At 41.5% G+C, this 15,377-nt stretch overlaps 1 protein-coding gene across 1 annotated transcript; it reads left to right on the top strand.

Annotated features, from left to right (window-relative positions):
* Positions 1 to 12,282: 12,282 nt before the first annotated feature.
* Positions 12,283 to 14,662, top strand: LOC144752775 (uncharacterized). Its single transcript, XM_078640626.1, has 3 exons — positions 12,283 to 12,782; positions 12,952 to 13,616; positions 13,905 to 14,662. The coding sequence occupies exons 1-3, from the start codon at positions 12,283 to 12,285 to the stop codon at positions 14,660 to 14,662; spliced, it is 1,923 nt and encodes a 640-aa protein (XP_078496752.1).
* The last annotated feature ends 715 nt before the right edge of the window (positions 14,663 to 15,377 follow it).

Genomic DNA, 15,377 nt, shown 5'->3' on the forward strand with positions numbered 1-15,377 from the left:
AAAAAGTGATGAGAACATTAATACTTTTATAACTGCTTTAAAGATGTTGGCCGCAAATTGTGAGTTTGATAATTTCCCGTCACAACTCATTAGAGATCAACTTGTTGCACGATGTTATTGCAAAGAAATTCAAAAGAAATTACTTACGTGCAAAGATCCCACTTTAGATAAAGCAATTGATATTGCTAAAAGCATAGAAACTTCCATGGAAGCTGTAAAGCAACTGGAAACAGCTATATCTAATACCACAGTCTCAGGTGCTGTTTCTAGTACATCTGCAACTAAAACCCCTTTTGTTCCACGTAGTAATTTCAGAAGGCCTAATATATCTAGGGGTGGTAGGTTCTCTGCACAGAGCAGACAATTTGATGCTAGGATGTTCTGTTATAGATGCGGTTCATCTTTTCATGTTCCTTCTTTTAAGAACTGTCCTGCCATTAATCAACAATGTGGTCAGTGTGGTAAAATGGGACATTTTGCCAAGATTTGCATGAGTGGTAGAAGAGGAAATGTAAGAGGAAATGTAAGATGTGTTGTTAATGACGATGGTGACAATTTTTCAAATGAAGGTGATCTTTCACATGAGGACGTCATGTATCAGGAATATGTTGTTGTGGTCAAAAATTCTTATGATAAAGAAGATTCTCAACATATTCCTGATCCTGAAGTTGATGTTATCATTGAGAAAGATCATGTTCAACTGCTTGTAGACACAGGTGCACGTATCACCATTGTATCACAAGATAAGTACACCAACTTTTGGCATGGTAAAAGTTTATTGCCTCCGGATGTTCTTACTGTAGCTTTTGAAGGAAGTAGGATTGAATTACTCGGATATTTTTGGGCTAACATTAATGTTTAGGAGTAACTATCAAAGGGAAAGTGTATGTGGCCAGACGAGGAATTAATGTTCTTGGTCTTATCCACCAAGCTGAAATTGGTTTGACTATTCAGCCTGGATTAGCTAATCCAGTCTTCATTGACAAACAGTTTAAACAAGATGTTTCTGTTACTTCGGTGACTGACTCTACATCCAGTACTCATATCGAAGGTGATTGGGAACAAAAATTTAGTAACATTTTTGAAAATCGCCTTGGAAAGATCACCAATTTTCAGCATTCTATCAGAGTTAAGGACAATGTTGTTCCTACTAAACACAAGTTACGCAATGTCCCTTTAAGTATCAGAAGTGATCTTTCAAAACATTTGCAAACTCTGTGTGATTAAGGGATTATTGAAAAAGTTGAGTCCACCCTCTGGCTTTCCCCCATTGTTTTAGCCAAAAAAAGGTCAGGCGATTTGAGAATGTGTGTTGACTTACGCACTCTCAATGAAGCCATTTGGGTTGATGGGTTTCCTCTACCGCGTATCGAAGATCTTATTGCCAAAGTAGGGTCATCTTCGTGGTTTACGAAACTTGATCTTAAAGCTGCCTATCACCAGGTAGAATTACACCCTCAATCTAGACATCTCACTGCCTTTGTCACTCCCGATGGTGTTTTTCAGTTTTGTCGTCTTCCTTTTGGACTAGCATCGGCAGCGGCAGTCTTCCAAACACTCATGTCAGAAATGTTTGCTCACAATCCTAACGTAGTTGTCTTTCAGGATGACATTCTTATTTTCACAAAAACAGAAAATTAACATAACCGAGCAATTGATGACGTTTTTAAAGTGCTAGAGAATATAGGTTTGACACTACAAAAGAGTAAATGTATTTTCAAAACTAAAGAGATTGTATATTTTGAACATATCATTTCTGAAAAAGGTATTAAACCTAGACCGGGTTTAGTTAAAAGTATAATTGAAGCACCAGTCCACAGAATAGAGAGCAACTCATGTCCTTCCTCGGTTTATGTGAGTTTTATGCTAAATTTATGAAACATTTTGCAAAAACCACTGAATGTTTCAGGTCCTTATTAAAAAAAGGGGCAGTATTTGTTTGGTCAGAAGAGTGCAAGAAAGGTTTTCAAATTATCAAAGAACATATACTTTCAGCTCCGGCCTTACAAGCGTTTGTTGAAGGTAGACAGACTTTTGTCACAGTTGATGCTTGTGAGTACGGACTGGGTGCAGTTCTTTCACAATGTTTTGAAGGGAAGGAATACACAGTAGGGTTTGCTTCTCGCACTCTCCGTCCTGTTGAACAGAAATATTCCGTCATTGAAAAAGAACTCTTAGCTTGTACATGGAGTGTAGAGAAGTTTAAGTCAAATTTGTGGGGTAGGTCATTTGTTCTTAAAACGGATCATCGACCATTAGTCGATATCTTAAATGGAAAAAATGTTAAACGTACGACAGCTCGTTTGGCAAGATTGTCCACAAAATTACTTGAATACACTTTTAGCGTGGAATACATACCAGGGGGGAGAAACAGCAGGGCAGACTGCCTTTCTAGACTTCCTATTTCTGATAATGATTAACAAGATTTGGAGACGGAAGTAGAGGAGTGTTTTGTCGCTAATGTCTGTCATGAATCCATATCTTTTCTAGAAGATGATTGGATTAAAGAACTTGATGATGATAATGTTCTTAAAGAAGTTTCCTCACTTATAAGAAGAGGATGGCCGAAAGAGAAATGTCTTTCTCCTGATCTTCAAATGTTTTGGAAGATTAGTACTGAACTCTCAATGGAAAATGGTATATTTGTCCTAGGTGATAAATTAGTCCCTCCATCGTGCTACAGAGAAAAAATCATTTTAGCAGCGCATTCGGGTCATCTTGGTTCTACTATTACCAAAAGAAAAGTGAGATCTGATTTTTGGTGGCCTAAAATGGATTCTCAGGTAGATGAAATTGTCAAACAATGTCCATGTTGTAATGCCAGTGACAAGCTACTAGTTTTAGAAGGTGTTGTGGAGTCTAAGGTATCCATTCCTGGTAGAGCTTGGCAAAAGTTGGGAATGGACTTTCTGGGACCGTTTCATGTTCTCCCTAATAACTCAAAATATTTTTTAGTTCTTATTGATCACCTGTCAAGATGGGCAGAAGTTGAACCAATTAGTATACCGAATTCTAAGAGTGTTATTGATTGCTTGAATAGAATATTTCTTAGAGAAGGTTATCCAGAAGAGATTTTGACTGATAATGGAGTTCAATTCATTTCACATTAAATGAATTCTTTTTTTAAATCATGTGGTATCAAACACACTAGAACTCCTTTATATCATCCACAAAGCAATGGCAAAACAGAAAGGTTTAACAGAGTTGTAGTAGAGTGTGTTCAAGCAGCTTTCAAGTCTAGAAATTGTGTATTGAAGGCGGTCAAGGATCTCGTGTGGTCGTATCGCACTTCTCCTCATTCTGCTACTAACTACACACCATTTGAGCTCATGAGAGGGAGGAAAGCTTGTTCGCAGGTATATCCTTTCTGGATGGTAAAAAATGTTCATCAAGATGGCGATATGAGCAATATGTGGGATAATGCTTACAAAAAATCTTCTGATGTTTGTTCTAAATATGTTAAACGTGGAAAGACAATTTCTCACAATATTCAAATAGGAGATTGGATCAAAGTTAAGAATCCTGTACCAGGTTATTCAAAGTTTTTAGATTCCCAACAAGTGGTGGATACTCGTAGAAATGCTGTTAGATTGTCTAATGGCAATTGGTGGTGCACTTCTCAAATTGCTAAAGATCCTTCTGGCTCTTCAAGAAATGTAAATTTCAACAATGTTTCAGAGGGGAATGAGGTTAGGAAAAGTACCAGAGTGTCAGTCAGACCTAGCAAATTACGAGATTATGTTTAGCTTTTATTTATTCATTATTTAATCTCTCCCAGTTTATATTTTGTATTTATTTATTTTGTTATTTATTGTTTTTCTCATTAAAAGGGGGGAGGTGTGGTGATGTGTATTAGTGATGTGTATTATGCAACATAGAACCGTGTTATGTCACTGAGAATGTATCTCTGCAAGTGTTCTCCTGTTGGCAGTTATTACCTTTGCCGTCGCCTGTCTGCTGGGACGGCTCTCCTTATCTATGAATAAACTTCCCACAACGGCTATCTTCCCTGTGTCGAGCATGCATCATTTCAGCAAGCTATTGCCCAGAGTCACATGGTGCTGGGCTAATCTGCCGCCGGTGCCGGGGATCGAACTGTGATCCCCAGCTTCTGGAGTCAGTCGCCCTAGCTGCGGTGCCACACCTCTTCCCAGAATGCACCATATCTGTCAAGGCATGGAACATTCATGCCCTTTCCCTGTACTGGTACACTGGTGCACTGTGACCTGCCTAGCACTAATGAAGGTACCCTTGCACCCGGTGCAAGGGTGCCTGTGTTGCAGCCAGCATTGTTTTTGTGCAGAAAGGAACACCTTCCTGCACAAAAACAATCCTCAGAGTTCTTTACATCTTTCTAAGTGTCCTGCAGAGAGCAGCACACCAAGAAAGGTGAACCAAAGAGGAGAAATAAAGCTGTACCTCTATCAGGAAGGTTTGACATTTTGATACAGTCTCAGGTGTATCAGTATTGGTAAATCTGAGATGAACCAAAATGCATGGGTTGATGTGTGGGAACACCGTGCTCCATCCCTGTAAACCCTTCCTAGCGCAGAGTAATGCAAAGCAGCAACTTGGGCAGTGGCGGCTGGCACAGATAAGGGTGGCGAGGTGGGGCAGGGCGGGGTCTGGGGGAGTTAACAGACATCGGAATAGCTACATTTAAATGAAAAAAAAAAAATCTTGAGCTCATTGCATCTCCGAGTCGGTGGTGCAGCTAAAACAAAGTAAGAGGTTTTATGTATTTTTTAATTTACTTTCACCTATCCCCTCGTCTGTTGACGTTCCCCCACCCATGCCCCAACCCACTGCCCCCAACACTCTTGCCTGTGGTCTTGGTGTCACTGGGCTTGGGCTGCCTTGCGTTACACCAGATTTACCAACCATCGCAGGGCCACACAAGGTGGCCTTGAGGGGCTTGGTAAATATGACTTAAGGATTGTTTGTCCCCTGCATCAACTTATGTCATCCTTGATAAATCTGGGCCTAAATATATAATGTAGATTCGCTTTTTATTATATGTTATCTACAGATTTTGACCTTTGCTAAACTAGAATCACAATCAGTGGTATTCCATGCCTATATTTCTGCTATTATGTTTGGATTTTAACTAATTGTGTTCGTTATCCCTGACTTGGGCCGCTCTTTTCCTTTCAGACCAAACTTACAGAAAGCAGAGATATCCAGAACTACACCAGAGTGAAGGACTTCATCCTAGTTGGACTCAGCAGTGACCCTCAGCACCAGATCCCACTCTTCGTGTTGTTTCTCTTTCTTTATGTTGTAAACCTCCTTGCAAACATGCTGATGATAGTCACAATAACAGCAAACACCCGCTTACACTCGCCCATGTATTATTTCCTCCGTAATCTGTCTGTTGTTGATATATGCATCACATCAACTACAGTTCCCAAGATGCTTGCTGACTTTTTGTCGCAGGTTAAGGCAATTCCCTTCATTGCTTGCATGGCACAGTTTTACTCCTTCATTACCTTTGCTGGGTTAGAATGCCTTCTACTGGCAGTGATGTCTCTGGACCGCTACGTGGCAGTTTGCAAACCCTTGCATTACACCATGATTATGAATAAAAGAGTTATGTTCTCCCTCGTAGCTACCTGCTGGACTGCTGCTCTCTCTAACGCTTTGCTACACACTGTCCTTATTTCCCGGTTGCATTTCTGCCCACCTGTCGTGATCAATCATTTTTTTTGTGACTTTCCACCTCTTTTAACACTGTCTTGCCACGAAACACATATAAACGAGTTGATGATGTATATATCTGGTGGATCTATCATCATCGGATCCTGCCTGTTAATTCTGTTTTCCTACGTGTTCATCGTAAGGGCCATTCTAAATATCAAGACATCTCAGGGGCGCCAGAAATCCTTCTCCACCTGCCTGTCGCATCTGACCGTGGTTAGTCTGTATTTCGGACCAGGTGGCTTCAACTACATTCGGCCTACGTCAGTGTATCTTTTAAGCAAGGACAGAGTGGTTGCTGTGATTTATGCAGTAGTGACACCAACAATAAATCCCATTATATATAGCTTAAGGAGCAAAGAGGTGCAAGGTTTACTGAGACAACATATATTTAGAAAGTAGAATCCTGCTAGGTGCAAAATATTTGAGTTTTTTAAAAGTTAGTCTAGGTTTTCTTTGTGCATAATTAATTATTTAATTTACCCTTGCTGTTCACCACAAAGCAATACCTAAGACCATGAATTCCATTTTCATGCTGTTTCTTTGACAAAATGACCCAATACAGTCCTAGCAATTCCTGCATTTTAAACCTTCATTCAGGAACTCATCCTAATTTTACCAGAAATTAAATACATCTGCACCATCACCTAGAATGGTGGCAGTGCGTGAAACATTGTAGCTAACATTAGTCTGATAATACTCAAAACACGTCTAAAGGCGCAACAACAAGAAAAGGGTGGACATATCACTGTTGTTGGAAATTTGAACATGGCTCAAAGACCAGCATTACATTAATGAATACATGATTCTTGCTCCATCATTACATAAGATTTCACAACACCCATGTACAGCCGATGCAGCGAAAAGCTATATCCTGGAAGTCCATCATTGCAGCCCTACCCAATAGAGAGGCAACATATCTCAGACTGCCAGAGAATCTAGCTTATATGACACTATAGAAGAGGTGATGACATTCAAGATGGAACCATAATTATTTAGGGCAAAGTTGCAGATCACCTGCCTGAATCAGATGAGGGAAACATGGACTTAATTGTTTGTGAAATGAAATCTGTAATCACTGTCACCCCAAAAGAAATGTAAAACTAGAAATGATGCACTGACCTGTGGGACAAACAAGGTCATTTAGTCCCTCCTGGGTGATCTGCAAGACCATTTGCCCACTTCCACTAAAAACCACTGCCGGGTTCTGCGACCTTTGTCCCTGTTGTGTTCTCTCTGTACCGGCTCTCATCGTGATTCTGTGACTTCCACTAAAGACCACTGCCGGTTCTGGGACCTTTATCCCTCCTAGTTCTTCTGGTCCTTGTACTTACTACCACTCCTTCATTTTGCCTGAATTGGAGTTTGAGTCCCATTAGATTCGCATTTCTCTTGCAATAGTTTTCTCCAGGTCAATGTTGAAAACCACTTTCCGAATTTCCAGTTGTGTTTCTTTCCTTGAGGTGTATATTCTTTTAATCCTTCTGAATGGTGGCATCACTTTTATGACTTCCAGTCTGATTTTTCTTTTTTTATATCTGCTACACTTACTTAAGTGCAACTCTCTCTCAAAAGCTGGAATTAAATGAATTATGTCGTAATGCTGAGTTAACCACAATAATCTTGAAAATATTTCTGTAATAGATTATGCTGTAATGCTAATATTACTATTTCTGCACCCCTCTTTGGTGCCTCATGACTGTATGCACTTCCGCCTGTTTACACATAGGTATTTAAATATTGCTTTCACCTCACTCGTACTTTCATATCAGAAGAATTATAATTAAATACCTTGAAAATCCTCAAGATGGCAGTATTGTACAATATTTAAACCTGTAACAGTCTTAGAAATGTAGCAAAAATTCAATAAGGCTCGTTTTTGGCATTAAGTTAACTTGCGATATCTTAGGCAAAACAACATTGACACTAAGCACTCTGTTTGCCCTCACTTTCCAGTCCACACGAACAAGTAATTCCATCAGAGCACCGGAGTAATGCAAAGATATGGCAGTCACACAGCAATTACTCACAGAATGCTTTTCTCCCATTGGATTCGCTGACTTTATGCTCTTGTCATCCTTCAATTTCTCTCCGTGAAGTTCCGGTAACCTTGGAAACACATAGCAAAATGGCCGCTCATGTTGCGTGCCATTGCGCAGTGACGCCTCGGGTCAGAGGTTGGAAGCAGTCTGATGCAAAGACACTGTATACTAATGACGCTCTGGTTCTCCACTAACACACACAGGGCCGTTTCTGCCATTAGGCAGGACTAGGCGGCCGCCTAGGGCGGCAAAATTATGGGGGCGGCATTTTAGTCTTGACTCAGTGCACTGTGCAAGTGATTTAAGCGCACGCACCTGACCTCTGTGGCCTGCTGATGTTTGCAATTGAATTGCATTTGCTGATGCTTGTTGTTGTGTTGCCGAGCGGTGCGCATGCGTGCACACCCTAGATTATAATGGCGTCACATGTGTGTGTGTGTGACTGTGTGTAGAAGACGAGCGGGGTGCGGGTCTGACTGTGGGACACACTAGTGGGTCCCCAGGGCCGTCAATCTTGTAGCACTGGGATAGCGCTACCAATGACGGCCCTGGGGAACATTCTTGGCCAATCCACGAGCAGGGCTTCTGCCAGGGAGGGCAGGCCAGTGACGGCGGTGACGCGCGGCGCACCAGTGCCACCATCTCTCTCGGCGCGTGCAGTGCGGGGGACGGTCTGTGTGTCGTGTCGGCACTGGCTGGGCCTGGCCTGGCGCCCCTTTGCCCATAAATTAATTAGTAACTGCCAGGTTTGCAGCTGCCACCTGCCAGCCAGTGCCACCACACAGTTAGTCTTTTCCTGGGGGTCTCCGTCCTCTCTGACTCCGTCTCTCCCGCCGGCCCTCTCCCGACCCGACCCCCACCCCAGCACCACGACACAAGCCAAAAACAGCATAGCCGCCCGTGGTCCATCTGGTCAGGCCTGGCCGTGTGGTGGTCGACTGGTCGTGTCGTACGACGGTACGCAGGCAGCAAGGAAAGCAGCAGGTCGTGAGTGACTGTCTGAGCACTACTGCAGTCAATCAGTGCACGACGCACCGCCTGCCGGTGAGTCAGTCAGTCAGAAGGCCGCTGGGCCTGGCTGCCTGCGAAAATAAATATAAAAATATATATTTCGGATCCATCCAATTCGGATGCATTTGCATGCTGCAAAATCGAATATTTTTAAATGCATTCATCTTAATATGTATTGTAATTGTGTAATGTTCATCATCAGGATGCCAGTCAACACGCAGGTGCCACGAGGAGTGATCTGCTGATGCGTGCCCTGCTCCGGGGCTAGCGCCTTGATGCACCAGGCATCCACGTGCTTAGAAAGTTTAAACGCCCAGGATTGTTGCAAAGCGCAGTGCGTCATAGGCCACACTCCGTTGGTGCCTCGGTTTTCAGCAGTCTGCACACAGCAGCAAACTAAAAGTAACTAAACCATCTCTCTCTGACTATGAACACATTTATGCATACAGAGCATTTCCGCAATGTTATTGCACTCATTCTTATAATAACTAATACATTGGATCTCAAGGCATTAGTCCCGAGACTCCCGAGTTGCATTTAATAAATAAGTAATACTTAACATTGCTGACACTCAATTTGTTACTGTTTAACCTTCCATTGTTCATATCAGGTTATCCTGCCAATTTATTTTGATATTATTATATCTGTCCTACCATTTGCAAAATCCGATTAAAGAAATTAGAGGGGAAAAAACCATTGCTGAAACTGACATTTTCCAATCCAGAGGGTACTCAGTAGGGGTCCAGTGTGTCAGGGACGTGCCAGACACCCGGGATATCATCATCATCATCGTCATTGACTAGCCAGCGGTTGTCCTTAAATTCCGGCATGGATCCTCCTGTTCTGGACCTGCATCACAAACCCTGGTTCTCAAGGGCCTCCATTTATTACCACCAGTTTACACAGGAACATATGAAGTTCCATGTTCCAAGAATGATTATCACTGACACTGAGTCAGGCCTAATGCATGTTGTGTAAATGAGGCGGAGGCGGGCGGGTGACGGCCGGTGAGGTGAATCATTCATAATTATTTATCTGTTATCTCCGCTGCGGCCTGACTCCGGACCGAGCCCATCCTCAGTCACGGTCGGCTGGAGAGTGGCGCAAAAACACTGTCACTGTAGTCTGCCCTGCTGAATCTGGTCTACGGGCAATGGACAGGTATACTGCACTTCTGAGAGAGAGGGAGGCTTGCTTTACTAGTACTGACAGGCACATCATCGATCTTTGCTCGTCCTAGGCAGCAACAGTGCCAAGGTGGAAAGAGAGGCTGTGGGAAGTTGAGGGGGGGGACATGCCATCAACTATATGATATTGTATGGGACTATACTATATTATCAGGAAATACCATATAATATTGTATATTTCTTTCATGATCTAGATGTATGCATCATAAATTTTGTGCACAGTGCAGAACTTAAGAGCAGAGGACCCCTTACCTTGTTATTTATGCGTTTTTATATAGGGCGGACTTTACCCGAAGGTGTCAGAGCGCTTCACAATAGGAACAGAACTGATACATGAGAACATTACAAGTGAACAAATTACAAAAGCAAACGTTACATTAAATGAGGCAAAAGTGACAATCGTGAGCCAACAAAATACAATAGGTAGCAAACGGTGCATTACGGAAGGAAAAAGTGACATGTGTGCAGGTTACAAAAGCATACAAAGTAAACATAGAGGTATAATACTGCAATATATGGAGGACACTCAAACACCAAACATTACATAGGCAATGGTGGCACTTGTGCAAGTATCGAAAACAAACAAAATGTAAGAGGTAGAAAACAGTGTGTTAGAAGAGAAAAGTGACGTGTGCATGTTACAAACGAGTACCCAACACAGTTAGAAGGATAATACTGCAATAAATGGCAGACTCTCAAACCACAAGAACACACTGGGAAGGCACTTCCATAGTCATGTAAAGTAGATTTTTCTATAATGGGAAGTACTTCAGATAATAGAGAGGGCATGAATTACATTTGGAAGTGTCTTTGAAGGAGGAGAACTTTGAGGTCAGTTTTGAAGGCCTGGGAGGAGGTGGTGGTCCGGAGCTGAGGCAGAAGTGAGTTCCAGAATCTCACTGCGCAGCGCTGCTTGAAAAGGATTGGGCCATCGATCTTTCCTTCTTGAAAGTGGGAGGTTCAAGCAGTAGATTTTCCACATTTCGTGATGGTCTAGAGCCTCCAGTGCGTGGACAGTGGAACTGGGCCTGGTGTCATTTCACCACAGCCAGCCCTTGCACCTTGAGAAGAAGAGGCCCCCGCCCCCTAGGCCCTTTCCTTCCCCAAGCAGGCAGGGAAAGCATAAGTCTGCACTGCCCCAGGCATGTTAAGGGGAAGAGATGTGAAGGTGGGTGATTCGCAGTGGCGTTGCTGGAGCTAGAAAGGGACCAAATGTGGCCTGTGCCAGTGCCCCAGCCGACTTTGTGTTGGCCACCCCTGAATGCCACCTGCTGTCTGTGTGCCATTATACGTTTGCCTCCATAACATAGGGCGCGTGCAGTGCTTTACTTTTCTGGTTCCAGTAAAAAGCTTTTGAGGCCCAGCCATTTTGCAGCAGGCAGGCTTCATTTTTGCTTATTAGTGATGGGGTTTTCTGGCTGTCCTTCAGTTTAGCGCGAAGAAACACAAACACTCTGGCTAAGTTGCCCTTCTCAATAAAAGAAATGGAACATAGCGTGTTGTAATACTCATCATGTATGTTAAAGTATTTGTTGGAGAGATCTCAATTTTGTATGGTCCCAGATCTGAGTAGTAGAAGGTAACTTAGTGTGTCTCCTTCAAAGCACATCATGTAATGTGCAAATGACAGAATCTTTTTTTTAATGTAGCCCAGGTAAGTGGGTTACTGCTTTGAACACCATTACTTGCTGTTCATAATTAGTAAGCCTTTTAATATACCATAGTGAGCTATGTAGGTTATGTGACTGCTACATCTTTTAACCCTCACTGAACACATCTTGTACATTGATTTACACACTTGCACAATTTATTTTAAATGTGTATGTTATGTAAAGCACTCTGACACCCTGCATTGGGTTGAGTAGTGCTATAAAAGATATACACTAGTGCTAATTAAAGTGTGCGTAAATACTGTGACAGACAAACACATCTGACATTTTTACAGTTCATGCACTTGCATAAAGGGACTGAAAAAAAGTGAAAAGCATGCCTCTCTTAAGTACCTGTGAAAAGCTAACATGCCGTGCACTTTTGTTTACCTCGGTTTCATTTACATTTAAGTGTGAGGTTCCAGGCCACTTGATCAAAAGGAGGCCTGATGGCCCCTTAACTTGGCCATTATCTCTAAATGAAAAACTGGGACTAGACACAATATGGATCCCTCCAGCAAATACATTATCCTCCAGAGTTTTATTTCTAAGGGCATATGTACAAGGAAAAAGAGCATTCTGGATAATAAATGAGGTATTTTTTTTTACAAATATAATATGCATTTTGAATCTATACAATATTCCGACTTATTATTGCCCTATATTTTTTCAGGTAGAATTTAGAAAGGATCAAAAATGGCAGACAGGAAAAAACTCTCAGGTGCTCAGTACAGAAAAAGAAAAGCGGATAGAGAAATAGAACTATCCAAATTGGAAGGGTCTATTGAAAAATTTCTACGTTTTCCAAAGAGTTCTCTTGAAATTGTTGAGGCATCAACTTCAACCTCAGAAAAAGATGACGATATAGGCCTACCAGACAAGGCCATAGAAGTTAACAGCCAAGAACAAGAAGACGTTATAGGGGATACTGCAAAGGATAACCTTGACACTGAAGATGGTGATCAAAGTAAACGCCAGACAGTAACGGAAGAAAGCATTAAAATAGATTATTCAGATCCTGCTTCCTGGGAACACTTACCAATAAGTGGAGACAAATTAAGAACTCTTTTGGTTGAAAATGGGCCAAAACAAGTGAGCAAAAAATTTCCTTTAGATGAGAAAAAAAGGAAATTTTCAGCTGTACATTATAAAAGAAAACTTCCAAATGGAGAAGTTGTTTACCGTGAATACCTCCAGTATTCTGTATCAACCAATAAAGTTTTCTGTTTTTGCTGTACTGTATTTGGCGGAAATTCAAGTACAAGTCTCACTCAGAATGGATGCAACGATTGGCATAATATATCAGCAATTCTGTCTTCACACGAAAAGAGTGTTGAACATATAACCAACTTCCATAACTGGAAGGGCCTGTATAAGTCTAAAACAAGATACAACTATAGATAGTGTCAGTACAAAAAAGCTTAAAGAAGAAGAAAAGTACTGGCATCAGATCTTAGAGCGTGTAATATGTCTTGTACGAGTCTTCGGTGCACAAAATTTGGCTTTCCGTGGCAGCAGTGATGAACTTTATGCTCATGACAATGGCAATTTTCTTAAAATTGTGGAATTGCTCGCCTTGTTTGATCCTATTATGAATGAACATCTCAGGAGAATACAAAATAAGGGTAGAAGACATGCTCACTATTTAGGCAACATTATTCAAAACGAACTGATCCAGGTGCTATCAAACGGTATCAAAGACAAAATCATTTCATTGGTTAAGAAGGCAAAGTATTTTTCTATCATTCTTGATTGCACCCCAGATATCAGCCGCACGGAACAAATGACCATGATCATTAGATTTGTGGACATCGTGCAATCTTCAGGAACAGAGCCATGTCAGTCTTCTGATGAAGATTTCCAAGAAAGCAGCCTCGTGCAAATAAAAGAACACTTTTTGGGATTTGTACCACTAACCGAAACCACAGGTGAATCAATGAGTCATGTTCTGAGAGATCAGCTCAAAAGCTTCTCGTTGGCAATTGAAGACCTACGAGGTCAGGGTTCTGATAACGGGAGCAATATGAAAGGCAAGGAAATAGGTCTGCCGAAGAAAATTCTGGATATTAACCCGTGTGCCTTCTATGTCCCCTGCAGTTCCCACACACTGAACCTTGTGGTAAATGACGCTGCTTCGTGTTGCACTGAAGCAACAGCCTTTTTTGATGTTATACAACGATTGTATGTATTCTTTGCTGCGTCAACACGTCGATGGGATATACTGAAACGTCATATACCATCTTTGACTATAAAACCTCTGAGTGATACTCGGTGGTCAAGCAGGATCGATGCCTTAACTCCCATTAGGTACCAGTTACCGCATGTATATGATGCGTTGTTTGAAATTACTGAAGATTCAACTTTCAAAGACTCTTCTGGTACCATGACTAAGGTTGAAGCTGAAGGTCTTCTAAACAGTATCTCTACATTTAAGTTTGTTGTTGCAGTTGTAACATGGCACAGTATATTATTTCAAATCAATTTGACCAGTAAACTGATGCAGGAGAAGCACTTTACTCTTGAGAAAACAGTAAATGAGCTTAGAAGTACAGAGGAGTTTTTAAAAAACATGAGGAGTGACATGGAATTTGAGAGAGTTTTGGTTGATGCTCGAGAGGTAGCTGAAGAAATCAATGTTGAGCCAATTTTTCAGCCAGAGAAAAGAAGGAGGAAAAGGAAATTGTTCGCTTACGAATCAGAAGATGAACCCATCGCTGACCCCAAAGAGAAATTCAGAGTAAATTACTATTTTGCAATATTGGACACTGCAATTAGTTCTGTAAAAGAGCAATTCACACAGTTAAATGAAATTGCAAGATTATTTGGTTTTCTATACAATATGAGTGACCTCAAGATGAAAACTTCCAAAGAACTCATGGATTTGTGTATCCAATTGGAAACCGCTCTAACACAGCCTAGACCTGGAGAAACCCCATCTTTTCTAAAGGACATTGATGCGGCAGCTCTCTGCTCTGAACTTTCAGGATTAAGTCATCGAATACAAAAAAATGCGAAACCCGAATATGTGCTGAACTATCTGTGCCAAAACAAATTAGTTTCCCTAATTTGTTCGTAGCTCTTCGTATCCTTTTGACTTTACCAATGTCAGTGGCAAGTGCGGAGAGGAGTTTCTCAAAACTCAAATTAATAAAAACGTATCTGCGCAGTTCCATGAGCCAAGAGAGACTTGTGGGACTAGCCACAATTTCAGTAGAAAAAGACATGGCTTTCCAGCTTGACATTAGAGATCTTCTTAAAACTTTGCTAAATTAAAGGCAAGGAAGGTATCGTTGGATTAAGAGAAAGAACCCAAAACACCATTGAAGCTAGAAGAGAGAAATTTAAAAACGAAATACAATCAGGGATGTGGAGTTCCTTTAGCCGGACGGCCAGGACATATTGTTTGGGGTCAAGGGCAACAAGTTTTCATGTGTGTTTTGTCCTTGGGACAAGGAGGCCCAACCCCCTGCTGTACAAACCCTTTTGCTGCCAGTTTGCAGTACCACATTATGGATCAGGGAAGGGCACTGCCTCTGCCTGCAGTTAAGGTAATTTGTTGTCCATATGTTAATATTGTTCAAACTTGTATTTATGGTTCCTTAATTGAAAGTCTTTATTTTTAGGGTGAGTGCTCTAAGTAAATGTTGTAAGCTCTGACTGCACTTCTGACAGTGGTTACAGTATAAAAATGTGTACACATGTTTACAAAGTTAATACAAGTTATTTTATATCTAATGCATTTATTCTTCTAGCCTGGATGACGGGGGAGAGAGTGATGGTAGAAAAAGGGA

This window comes from Lissotriton helveticus, chromosome 5_1 (genome assembly GCF_964261635.1).
Source record: "Lissotriton helveticus chromosome 5_1, aLisHel1.1, whole genome shotgun sequence".
In the NCBI taxonomy this organism is placed as follows: domain Eukaryota; kingdom Metazoa; phylum Chordata; class Amphibia; order Caudata; family Salamandridae; genus Lissotriton; species Lissotriton helveticus.

Coding starts and splice junctions, on each gene's coding strand:
- LOC144752775 (XM_078640626.1), top strand. CDS start 12,283: ATGGCAGACAGGAAAAAACTCTCAGGTGCTCAGTACAGAAAAAGAAAA. Junction 12,783..12,951: donor GTTTACCGTGAATACCTCCA/GTATTCTGTATC, acceptor CATAACTGGAAG/GGCCTGTATAAGTCTAAAAC. Junction 13,617..13,904: donor TAACGGGAGCAATATGAAAG/GCAAGGAAATAG, acceptor GGTACCAGTTAC/CGCATGTATATGATGCGTTG.